At 37.6% G+C, this 13,079-nt stretch overlaps 2 protein-coding genes across 2 annotated transcripts in view; both read right to left on the reverse strand.

Moving 5' to 3' along the window:
- The window catches only part of LOC137395092 (amyloid-beta precursor-like protein), an 11,442-nt gene extending 3,490 nt beyond the window's left edge, over positions 1–7,952 (reverse strand). The window contains exons 1-8 of the mRNA XM_068081883.1: positions 7,817–7,952; positions 6,973–7,252; positions 6,526–6,749; positions 5,919–6,061; positions 5,396–5,805; positions 4,049–4,214; positions 1,025–1,133; positions 45–112 (exon numbers count right to left, since the gene is read on the reverse strand). Of these exons, the coding sequence (XP_067937984.1) occupies positions 45–112; positions 1,025–1,133; positions 4,049–4,214; positions 5,396–5,805; positions 5,919–6,061; positions 6,526–6,749; positions 6,973–7,252; positions 7,817–7,871 (1,455 nt within the window). The 5' untranslated portion in view covers positions 7,872–7,952. The remainder of the gene's footprint in view (positions 1–44; positions 113–1,024; positions 1,134–4,048; positions 4,215–5,395; positions 5,806–5,918; positions 6,062–6,525; positions 6,750–6,972; positions 7,253–7,816) is intronic.
- Positions 7,953–8,956: 1,004 nt separating this feature from the next.
- Positions 8,957–11,813, reverse strand: LOC137395094 (ribonuclease P/MRP protein subunit POP5-like). The gene is made up of 3 exons (XM_068081887.1): positions 11,154–11,813; positions 10,851–10,999; positions 8,957–9,773 (listed from the first exon to the last, which is right to left on the reverse strand). The coding sequence occupies exons 1-3, from the start codon at positions 11,310–11,312 to the stop codon at positions 9,608–9,610; spliced, it is 474 nt and encodes a 157-aa protein (XP_067937988.1). The 5' UTR covers positions 11,313–11,813; the 3' UTR covers positions 8,957–9,607.
- Between the last annotated feature and the right edge of the window lie 1,266 nt (positions 11,814–13,079).

The following is a 13,079-nucleotide window of genomic DNA, read 5'->3' on the forward strand; positions in this document are numbered from 1 at the left end:
TACAAGACCTAGACTCTGAATATCAAACAAAAATGCACACTGACCTCTTCTGTAACTAGCGTTTTCCTGCTTGTTTCTATCAACGGCGTGTCATCTCCCCTCTCATTTGTCACTGGGAAATTAAAACACAAATATGAACTCAAAAGTTTATGGTCGATTTAGTGTGTCCTGCATCACCCAAACTGCACTAAAGAACCTTCATTGTTAGTGGTTTGGTCAGGAAATATTTTACTACCAAAGCGGATGGATATACTCCACTTCTATTACAGTAGAGTTCAGGCATTCATCTTTGAAGGCAACTTCAAGGCACTGGCGTAGAAACTATCAAAAAAACTTTCTGTTATTCAACGGTACAAAGTAAAGCTAAAGTTGAACTCAAAGTAAAGCTACCGTGACAATGTAACTAATCGGCGAAAACAAAAGTCTTGTTATGAACAAGTCAAGCAGAACAATTCATTGGCAACAAAATAATTATGGCTCCATCAATACTAGGGACTAGTGTCGTAACTACCTGTGCTTCCAAGATCTTAGGCCTAGCATTGCCTAACCCTTTCTCTTTGAAAATATTAAAAGGTTTTAGGGCTATAGTATAGACTCTCTAATTAAATACTAACTAGTTGAAACAACTTAATCAATATGAGAAGAAAAGATACATACAAAGCCAAGCCCGTGAGCGAGCTCAACATAGAACCATTGATTAGCCTACTCGAGGAATCAATTAGGTTATTATGGCTCCTAATTACATCCATTAATGTGATCGACCATTGTTTTATTTTCAGTGTCGCTTACATGCATTTTAGTAGGCCACCTGACACCAAATGGCTGTATCCATTTGCCCTTTCTGCTGTGATATATCTAATATTAGGGAAGAAATGCAAAAGAATGTCAGTACTTAGAAATTATGGAAGGGAGTCTGTTCACAGACAAATACTGTCAAACACGTTAGCTTGAACCCACCGCCACAGGAAACACCACAGGAAACACCACGTACTAACATTTGTATAAAGATGACCCGATCACATACCAGGCAAGCGGTGGCTGGGTACAAAGTTATGAGACAGTTTGGTGGTTTCAGCATCTAGTGGAGGTCTTCCAGTAACCGCTTTCACCAAAGAAGACCTGAGCTCCTCTCCCTATAAAGGAACTCCAGCTGTTATAAAGTAGCGATATATTATCTAAGCTAGTCAGATTATCCAGTAGGCATCGTGCGCTGCCAGATTGTTAATATCATCTGAATCAGCTATTGTTCTCATGAGATGAGAGTTTGTTCAGCTGTGTGTGTATAACAGTGCTGTCTTTGCAAATATAACTGGTAGACACATATCGGTCACGTAAAAGCACCCCTCAGCCTTCCTAATAGTAATGTATGGAAGTTGTGGAATGCACACCTGAGCTGTGTAGCTTGTGTAACCCAATTCTTACTCTACTGCCGTGTCAAACTGTATAGTTTTGTATTTGTGCAATTGGGTTACTGTGAATAATGTGTGGATCATGCTAAGAATAGGCCACAGTGATGAGGTGCAACCCAAATTACAGCTAAACACTAATCTATAACTAATCAAACCTTACGATTTTTTGCAATGTGCTGCAGTTGTACATTGCGAAAAAAACAAGGGGAAAAAACTGGTGAAAATTACAACGTAAACAATATAAAAATAATTAAAATATATCAGCTAGACTAGTTAGAGTAAGTTAAGCGATGGATCTCTATAATCAGTCTCTTCTCCGTAGCAGCACATCGCAAGCCTATGTTTCTGTTTTCATGACTCCAAGTAAAGTAGCGAAGCCTTCTTTTACTTATTAGTAATTCACAAATTTCGTTTTTATGTCTCTTTTTACATTAATAATATTTATTTATATATAGTGTATTTACTAGAATGATATGTGTAATTACCTGTTCTAACATGCGTACAAAGCAAATCCTAGAATAACCTAATTTCATATAAAGAGGTCGGAATGAATGAAATTAAAAATGAGTCAGGTTTAGTGAGAGGCTTGATGATTCAAACTATATGAGTAGAGTAGTGACAAGAAGTCAAGGATGAACTGTAAGGTTACAGGAAGGACTGCTATTGAGAAACGTGACCCGACAAATATAATGGGTGGGGAGAATGGATGAAGTGATTCAGGTTCCGATGAACTACAATTGCCCCGCGGGCCTTAGAGGTAGACATGAAAAATAACTGTCATTTAATAGGAGTATCACTCAAGCAACTATTGAGACCACATCATGCTTAAAAATTCAGAGCTGCTTGTCCACAGCGGTGATGGACTCAAGAACCAGCTAATGGAGTAAAGACTTCTGTTAAGCCTGTTAAGACCTCTGGATGACCTCGATAGTACAATATTTAGTGGTTGCTGACTGGTTTGTTATATAAACACTACAGATTAATAATTACATATTGGCACCTACTAGACTGGACTGTGTAATTACAAAACAAGTAGACCATAGAGATGTTTCGGACACTCGCGTTTACAGAAGTGCAGACTGCAGACTACTGTACAAGCTATAACATGGTCTGTTCTATGATCAGTCAAAATACAACAGAAACATGAGAAGACCCGTGCAAAACCACTGAAGAAGGTGCGTATTACGGGCTAGCTTCACATCCATGGGGTATATTCTATTAGAAAAGGACTAAGATCGCTGGGACACGTGTACAGGATGGGTTGAGTGAATGGCAAGACAACTAGGCCTATTATATTCGGGACTCTATGAAATAAGAATCATGGCAGATCCAGACTGAGATACAAAGATGTAGTTAAGTGTAACATGAAGTCGAGGAACTAGACACAAACAGATGGTAAGAGAAGGTGGAAAACAGAGCTGCATGGAAGTCAGTGATGAAGCCTAAACCATAAGACAGTCATTGTCGAAACGACCGACTGCAAGATAGAGACATTATTAAAGCTCTTTTCCCACATTACCGACGTAATGTGGTTAAGACGTAAGAGCCCATATCCAAACGAAAACAACCAAAGTTTGCAATGATCGGCCACAAATTAAACTTTAAAAATTAATTTTGTAGTAGCTCTTTACTGTTCTATTGTCACACGAATCTATTTGTTACATTTTTAGTCAAGTTTGGAGTAACAGCGAATATTGGACTCGCTAATAATAAATTGTCCAATGATATGTGAGCTTCAGTTGTATCTGGCAAAATCATATTGAGCATGACCACAGCCATTTAGTTTTAAATCTGTAGGTTTCCATATGACAGCGCAATGATCGTGCGTGGCCCAGTGATCGTGTGCAACGCATTGCTTGGGCTGCGATACAGTGTTTCCATAGCGTACGTAGGCGCCATGCTTGCATCGAACAGGGTTGGTAATTTTCGCTTGCTCTTTTGTACGGGAGACCAATTTCTTCGCGATATAAACTAAAACAGTCCTCCGTTTGCATTGTGGGATAGGTTGAAATGATCGAGCGGTGTATTGTGGGATACATCATCGCACTCACCCGTCGCAAGAGTCCATTCGGTTGGATCTTTGCGCTCATCGCGCGTTGACGTTTCCATATCACAGCTGGCCTACGTACGACGTCGCGCACCTTATTGCGCACTTTGCGCTGTCATATGGAAACCAGGCTTTACTTTAGCTGCTTTTTTCAATCGAAACTTCAGTCAACCCTCACATACCTTTGGTCAACAAGAACTGAAGATGAAATTACGCACAAGTACCATCAGGTGCCACTATAATTACAAAAATACTACCAAATTTTTCTACAAATTTGAGGTGTACGCAATTGGTATCCAGATGTTATATACTCGTACATACTCCCTACATGTAGCGAATACAAAAACAACTTTAATTGACTCAAGGAGTATGACTCATTCAAGAGAATGGAAATAAATTATTCCAACTTATACACAGACCTTCCTTTGTGGGAAGGTTGTCAATGGCAACTGGAACACTGAGAAGCTATGAATGACCTAAGCAATGATTCCTAGGAATAATTCTGGTGAAACCTACTAAAGAAACAACTTGAACTTACATGGGCAGTCAGCACACAGTACAACAAACAAGCGGGGACTAAAACTTCAAATACCTCGTCAATAGGCTTAGCTTCTGGTAGCTCCTTGAGCAGAGAGAGGGTCTCCTCAATGCTGAAGGAGGAAGTTGTGACCCACCTAGCGATGTTGGTTTTTAGCCGATCAGCGAGTCTCCGATCAAGTAGTGTGTCAAACAATTCGATGCTCTGGTTGATTCTCATACTGTAAGACAAAAAATCTGAGTGACCCCTGCTCCATTCCGTCCATAATAGAGACATGTGTTCTCCTGCCACGGCACAGCAGGGTTATAAGACAAGCAGACCATTAAAAATTAAGAAATTAACGCTTGAAGTTTCACAGTAGCCTGTTAATAAATGGATAAAAATGCTGTGAGCGGATTACAAGTTTTGACACAATTCCTAATATACTTGGAAAGCAGCAGACAGCATGTCAGTGTGCAGAGAAATGGAAACTACGTGACAAATATCCACAGAATACTCAACAGTAGTGTATGTCACAAACAGTCAAATGTACATTGCTATTATATAACTTTATTACATGGTAGATTAAGCCTGGTTCACCTATCCTTTGCAATACAATACAAGGAATGCAGCAATGACACACAAAGGATCTGCTAGCTACCTTCAGATGACCTTGTGCATACTTTGGTGGGCGCCAGTGACAAAATTTTGCAAAAATATTTATCACGAAAAGTGTTTATGATAAGCATTCGTTTGATACCTGCACGTACCATAAACCTGGAGTTTATGTCGACATACCGCATAATGAATCCAATAAAACCTTTTTAGCATAAATAAAATGTCCTTGCTGTAGGAAAAAAGTTCAGTTATTTTAGACTTGAAACGTTAATAAATATCTTGAACCCTAGGATTTATATAGATCTTGGGCTATGGCTTCTGTTAATGCATCGGCACATATGTGCTTATCCACTGTTAACACTACCCAACTCTGCTAGTGTTTAACATAGCTCGCTTAAAATTGTGAGGGGTAATGTTTACCCCAATCACATACCCCTTTACGTGTAGGCAATTTAAAAACAACCTAAGATTGGGACAAGAGGGGAGAAAGCAGCAGCCTATGCTACATTTGTATATTAAGTATACATGTGTTATAGAGCCCTTAAAATACAAAAATGATTCCACAAATGCATATACAGTTGTGGCAATCACCTTTGTAAAGTTTTCATGTGATTCCATAAAAATTGGACGGCATTAGATTTCTAAATCTCAATGTGAAGAGAAAGGGAGTGGACTCAAGCATATCACATATAAAAGGGTGTGAAATCAAGCACATTTCACACAAAAGGGTGTGACATCAAATAGATCTCATAAGGAAGGTGTGAACTCAAGGTTGTCTCATATTAAAGGGAACATTGCGCTAACCTGATGAGTGTCAGATGCTCTATGGTGGTCGGCAGCAGAGGCCTAGCAGCATTTGAATCTCTTGCCCTAACCTTGACAAAATGCTTTACACAATGAGCCGCATCCTTTTGCTCAATTAAGATGTAGTTCTGGAGGAGAGTGAAAAGATCATCTGAATCATGTGAGTTGCTCTGCAATTCCTCCATCAACTTCTGCATCGCTATACTCTTCTTAGAGTTGAGATTAAGTTGGACATGTTGCTGGTGCACCGTGTCCAACTGGCCCATCTCGTTGTTCTCCTGGTACCGCAACGCTTCATATTCCTTGGAAAACCTTTCACTTATCTCTTTGTTCATCTCCTCCGCCCCCTGCGGGTCACTTTTCTGCATCTCAACAACTCTCGCCCTTGCAGCATACCACTCTTCCATTAACTGCAAAATATTTAAACTTTTTAATGAATTTTCCATCAAAAAACTAACAAAGGAAACGAGCAATAATTTTATAAAGTATGGCTAAAGTAACTGAAATACATGTAACTACATACTTTACTCGATTTCTCCTTGTTCATTTCTGCTTGCCTATGTTTAGCCAATTCATAGGCATCGTGCTCATTGTTGTACAGGCCACCAATGAGCTTGAGGCCCAGGTACTTGTCGATCGCATCATCTTTCTCACTCTCTTCTTCCCCTGTCAAATGTTTTGTGGTTGACTTAATCAGGTTTCCACAGTTCACCACAAATAGTTACTAGCGGTAAAAGTGAATGAGCAGGTAAGGTGCCATTATTTAGACTTAAAGTTATACATGATGTCACAACACTCAACCATTTCAAGCAAATATAAAAAGTATTCTCTGTCAAGGATGTCTGAGAGACACTCTAAGAACTAGTACTATTTCTAATTACATATCAGTAGTTGGAGAATTATTATTATTAGTGAGGGAATAATTCTAGAAAATATTTCTTGTCATTAGAGAGAAGGGAATGTAATGTCATTCAAGGAGATGCTAGCCTTATTCACTATCTCAATATCGCGTCTTATAGTGCCGACGAAAAGCAGACAAAGGAATTACACAGTGAAACTAGCACATGACTAAAACCTATTGAAAAGCATTTCAAGAGAAATAGGTTTGTAGAATAAGTCGGTGTAATCACCTGGTGGGCAGCAGACATACTCGACACCAGACCAGAGATCTGTGCCGCATGGCAGCAATGTTCCAAAACTGTGTACTACTAAGCCATTCTGATTTGCACAGCTCGTAGTAGCAAGACTGGACCAGTAGTTAAAACCCTTGCATGTATGATTCGGTTGTGTGTGCTCAAACTCGCAAGCATCCGGAACCACAAGGACATCACTTTGAAAAGCTCCAGCCAGACATCTAAAAATGTGATCATCCGTCAATTAATATTGCAAAACAAGTAGATTGTACGGCAATTCTTTCAAAAACTAATAAATACTTTATTGCTCCGAGTGACTGCTGTCAGCATTTGAAAAGTTTGAAATCTGAAATTCTCAATCTGTAAAAGTTTTCAAAGACTGTTTTCAACATGGCGACTAGATATAAAGAAAAAGCAAAATTCAAAATAATACGCCATAAGTACCTATAGGCTTGCACCGTGAATGTGTCAGGATACTTGCAATCACTTGTCCCAAGGGGACACCATCCTTTAATGGTCATCTCATTTGTTGTCTCGACAACATTCCGTATGTCTAAGCCGGGATATGTACGCTGGCAGTATGCTAAAATACTTGATTTTTCTTCCAAACAGTTTGCAAATGGATCAATAGTCCATCCAGTTGTTGGATCCATATGCATTGCTCCTTTGTTGCATACAAAAGCAACCATTGGATCATATGCTGTGTTATGGAGTTCTAATGCACCTAAAATTAAAAAAACGCATCGAATCTGTTTGAAATGGTATGAAAAACAAAACAACTATAGAAGAAGATAGAAAGTATCAGTAAAAATGGCATATGAAAAGAAACAGGAAAACGGCCAAGGATATGAACTATCATTCCACAAGCTCGATTTTATATTGCAAGTTGAGAATAACACGGAGGCGACAGTGGGTGGTAGAAGTATTTGACAAACCAAACGATTTTTAACAGATAAGCACGACGGCATCGGCAGTTATAAAAAAAATTAGCCGAGCACATAAAATATACTTATGAAAGAAAAAGAAGACAACGCGAGTACAGTATTACATTAAGGTAACTTTAACTGTTTAATTCTCTTGAGTTAATAATTCACTCTTATCATGACTTGTCGCAGAAGTCACTGTAAAACTTGAGACTACAATAAAAAAAAACTGTAAAACTAACTATAATCTACTATCGATTAAATCCCCGTATTCATTAGCCAATATAAAATTCTTTAATTGAACTAAAAATGAAAAAGTATACATGGGCTTAACAGCTATAGGTGATTGAGAAATATTTACTTACCAACAAAATATAATAACGTAAAAAACATTAACATTGTGAAAGTTGAGGGCTTCATTCCAATTTCCAGTGATCAAACATTTAAACTTATGTGATTCATGTTACCAACACGTTTAGACCAAGGATCCTTTGTTGGGTGTATATTCCCAAGTTACCTGCCGCGAACGGTGGATGTGTATTTTACGACTTTGGAATGTTACAAAATATGAGTTATCTTTTCGTGTAACACAACTCCAAGCTACATTAAAAATTTTTGGAACTTGGGTTTGAAATATGTAACACTAGGAATTTAACAGTGTCATTAGACTTATCAGACTAGCCTCATAATGGTTGATCGTAGCTAAAATGTACCCAAGCAACTACAGCCTGGTTACCAGTAATTGCAGCGCATGGTTGATATCTAGCACAGTTCAAAATAGAGCTATGTGTAATCCAAAAAAAGTTAACCTTTCAGAACTAAGATGCAGCAACAGATAGGCGCAACCGTTTACATATACTTGAATTATTGTTTTAAGCTCTACATTTAGAGCACTGCATTCAGTCATAAGGGCATGGTACCATGTAATGGGCATCATCGGTTACAATACTAACTTTTTTCATCAATTGCAGTTGACAAAAAGATTTGTCCCTTGTTTAACCTTAGATAATAATTTTATTTTGCCTGGTGACAAAGTCTGCCTGTTCAGAGAATAAAAAAATATAAAGATAGACAATTTTTGAAATTAACAGAGCATTACAGTGATATGCTATATTTTATACACATTTTGTCTGCATAAAAACATTTGCCCATTGATTTACTCCTAACATATCGCTACATGAAATAATGCATTATACTATATACTGATGTGTTCTATTATGAGTACTTGAAGGTGACTAATCAACAATATTGATGTGCTATAAGATGTCTTAGGTGATATACCTTCATCTCAGCTATCAACCAATTTAACATGTGTTTATGGAATTTTGTTGAATTGTAAGCATAATAGTTTTAAAAGGAAAAAAAATGTTACGAATGTCTTTATCCGTTTTTAAACTAGAATATCAGAACTCGTGAAGCTCAGTAGAGAAATATCCAGCATTAGTGTAAAGTTGAGGTTTTGACTTTGAGACTATATTTTACTAATTAGTCAATAAAAATTGCAGAAAATAACTTTATTATAACATATGCACATAAAAGTTTACATGTGTACATAAGAGTGTACATGTGTACATAAGATTGTACATATGTACAGAAGAGTGTACATATGTACATAAGAGTGTACTTGTGAACATAATATTGTACATATGTACATAAGAGTGTACATGTTTACATAAGATCATACATATGTACATAAAAGTGTACATATGTACATAAGAGTGTACATGTACATATGTGAAATATGTGTACATATGTAAGGACATATACATACAGTCAGTTAACTATTTCCATGTGTACACTAAACCAAGGATGTCCTATGACTGGAAGGTACTGGTATGCAATCACGAGCCATAAAAAACCCAAATGTCTGGAGTCTAAATAAAAGCTAGTCAAACAAGCAAAACTGGTCCCTTTGCGCAAGTAAAAACTCGACATAATATCATATTCAGGAGCACTAATCTTTCCAAAACCATCACACTTGAATTACATGCTGAACGTAGACACCCTGTAGCAACATTGCTGATGCATTTCTTAAGACTCGGGTGCAGCCATGAGTGAAGCCATGAGTGAAGCCATGATTGAAGCCATTATTGAAGCCATGAGTGAAGCCATGAGTGAAGCCATGAGTGAAGCCATGATTGAGCTAGTCAGATCCTTCAAGATTTGGACTGCAACCGTTTTGGTTTGAAAAGTTCAGAAAAGTCTGCCTGATTTATTTCCTTGATTTTCTCCAAAAGCTTCTGTCTCTCACTCTCTTTACACTCCCGGATAGCTGACTGTAAGAGTCGTCTGTTCATACGAATCCAGTATTTCTGTGCACATCTACAAAAGAATATGAACATTCGCAGTCATTTCAGAAGATTACCTCACGCTGCAGTAGAACAGCTGAACACCGGTAGGTAGGAAACATCTCTAACAACTGTGATGGCTGCTACGCCGCTAGTGCAATGTCACAATCACATACACGAGAATGCTTCTGTTCAGTGAAATAAATGCAATGGAAGCTCTACCAGAAAATGCTATAATACTATATAATTACCATTACATACTATTATATTAAAATATATTCAGACAAGTATTCTAACCAGGCCCGTAAATACATCTGTAGGCTGTTCACAGATGCTATGTGTACTTGCTGGGGCCACCATCAAATATCCATGGGGTTTACACAGGGCTACAAGTGTTTATAGAGCACTACATATGTTTATGGAGTACAAAAGGTGATTATAGGGCACTATAGGTACTTATAGAGTGCTGTAGGTATTTACAATTTTAAAGGTTTTTACAAAGTACAAAAGATGTTTACCGAGTCCTAAAGGTGTTTATAGGGTACTACAAGTGATTATAAGGTGCCACAGGTGATTATAAGGTGCTACAGGTGATTATAAGGTGCTACAGGTGCATATAAAGTGCTACAGGTGATTATAAGGTGCTACAGGAGTTTATAGGTTGCCACAGGTGATTATAAGGTGCTACAGGTGATTATAAGGTGCTACAGGTGTTTATAGGTTGCCACAGGTGATTATAAGGTGCTACAGGTGTTTATAGGTTGCCACAGGTGATTATAAGGTGCTGCAGGTGATTATAAGGTGCTACAGGTGTTTATAGGTTGCCACAGGTGATTATAAGGTGCTACAGGTGTTTATAGGTTGCTACAGGAAGCTCCACTTCTAAAGATGCTTACAAAAAACTAAAGATGTTTTATAGGCTACTACAGGTGTTTTATAGGCTGCTACAGGTGTTTATAGGCTGCTACAGGTGTTTAAAAGCTACTAAAAGGGTTCATAAGGTACTATGGGTGTTCATAGGGCACTACATGTGTTCATAGAATACTACATGTGTTTATAGGCTGCTACAGGTGTTTATAGACTGTTACATGTTTTCACAGGAGTTTCATACCTAATGCTACCGCTGACGTGACGTGTCACCATCCTTATGGCAGTCTTATTCAGAGAATTAATGGTAGTTAATGCATTACTGAGCATTGTCTCAGCTCCTCTTCGTACTCTCACAAGTATCATTCGTGTATCTCTCATCACGATGCGAATCTAATAATTGAAAAAAACTATTTTCCAAACAGACAGAGAAGCATGACATCATTAAATGACTGCAAGATACATGTAAGATATATACATGTAAATAAAATGTCTCTAATTCGGCTGCATTCTTATATCCATTTAGATAAAAAGACAACAGACTTACACTGAGTGATCTCTTGATCAATGCTATTCCGTACTCTCCAAACCCCTCTGTAAATGCATCTCTTATCGCCTGGTAAATCTGAGTATCAGTTGCATCAATTGACCTGTTGTCCGCATAGACAATCTCCGCCAGCAAGTACCGATGTTTCACTCTCACCATTCTACAAACTGTAAACCGGGCTAAACTAAGTTTTGATGGAACTATCACATTTGATCAACTACTATAGCACCTATGACGGAGCTCTTTCTATCCTGTGCTTCCTCCACTTGGCTCCCTGGTTACGATTTCTTCTTCTACCTAACTCTTTCTCTCTCTACTTGGCTCACCTTCTACCCAATTCTCCGTCTAGCCTTCTTTAACCCAGGCCCTTCTCTATGAAGCCTACCCTTTATCCACCACTGCCTCTACCCAACTTCTTTCCTGCTCTGATTTGAAAACAGCGGATAGTCTGCACAAATTGGAATAAAACTAATGCGTGTTCAGCTCAAAAGATAATTTGTAGTACATTTGTAATTGAAATGATAACTGCCAATCACTCTCTTGGTCACTGATCCTTTTAAAAGGTAACAGGTTGAAGATAAACAAAGCAAAGACTATCGCTGTAATCACTTTTACCTTTGTTAGACTAATTTTCTACTTTTAGTAACATTCATTTTTTTATTGTTGTTATGATCTTTTCTTCTTTTGGGTTACTCATTTTTTGATTTATTATATACAATGTACATGTAAACTCACAGTATCTCTTTTATTCACACTTTTTTATATTGTTGTGAACACACTAACCAATAGTTCAACTAAACTATTGTAAAAATAGATTTTGGATATCTGACTCAAGACTGAACACTAAAAAAGTTTTATGTGGCATTGTTCTTGTTTTATTGAAAACATTTCAAAATTCTATTCAACATGCCCACAACATTGCTTGGCTTTCGACGTTATTTTCACAATTGGACTATTTCATTCAAGTTATTGATTAACTCGTATCTAAAAAATCAAGGCAAGCCTAAACCAAATGTTTATTAAACTCTAATAAGGACATGAACTAGACATGACTCAGCACTCTTAGAATTTTGTCTGAAATGACTTCTAGTCCAAGATATCACTATGGTTTGAAATAAATAATTAAAGCATTCAAAGGGGAAATTCACTCACCAGTAAAATGACTTATTTTCTCTCATTGAGCTAAACCATTAATACACTGGAATACATTGAGTCTTACCTTGTCTTGCTGCAAAAAATATACTAAACACATATTTGTGTATAGATTGTTTTTGAATGAAAAGTTGCCAGCATCGAAAGCACTGAAGCCAGCTATGTTTTATTGACTTTTAAGTGCTACATGTTGGCCGTATAGGTCCATAATTGTACCTGTAGGAGCAAATCTGCACATGCGCTACACGACAATGATTTTCCAATTTTAGCGAACATAACTCCAAGTTGCGTGTCATGCGTGAATAGATAAGAGAATAGGTTAGTAAAACTTCATTTAGGCTCAGCTACATAATAAACAAGATCTAATGCAAAAATCTTTACTTCAGAATATCATTTACCACTATATTTGTTTATACGCGCCCGAGTATCATAACAGAAAAACAAGGTAAATGGGAAAGGGCAGATAAGCATAAAGTAAGCATGTAGCTCTCAAAAACAATGAGAGCAGAGCTAATTAGAAGTCCAGATCCTGTTAGTTAAAACTGTTAGACTGCAACCTAACCGAGGCAGCTTAGGATTGCGTCACAGTGAAAATTCTGAAAGTAAAACAAGTCAATCTACTCAATTATTGAGTAGATTGACTTGTTCTGCTTTTAGGAGTGAGTCACAATATTGTAACAGATTCGTATAGATGGCCTGCATGGCTTAGCTACACAAGTGGTCAATGCGTAGTTCTGGGGCTTGGTATCTCTTAGTTTGTTGGGGATTAGTAGT

This window comes from Watersipora subatra, chromosome 4, assembly GCF_963576615.1.
Source record: "Watersipora subatra chromosome 4, tzWatSuba1.1, whole genome shotgun sequence".
NCBI classification, from domain to species: domain Eukaryota; kingdom Metazoa; phylum Bryozoa; class Gymnolaemata; order Cheilostomatida; family Watersiporidae; genus Watersipora; species Watersipora subatra.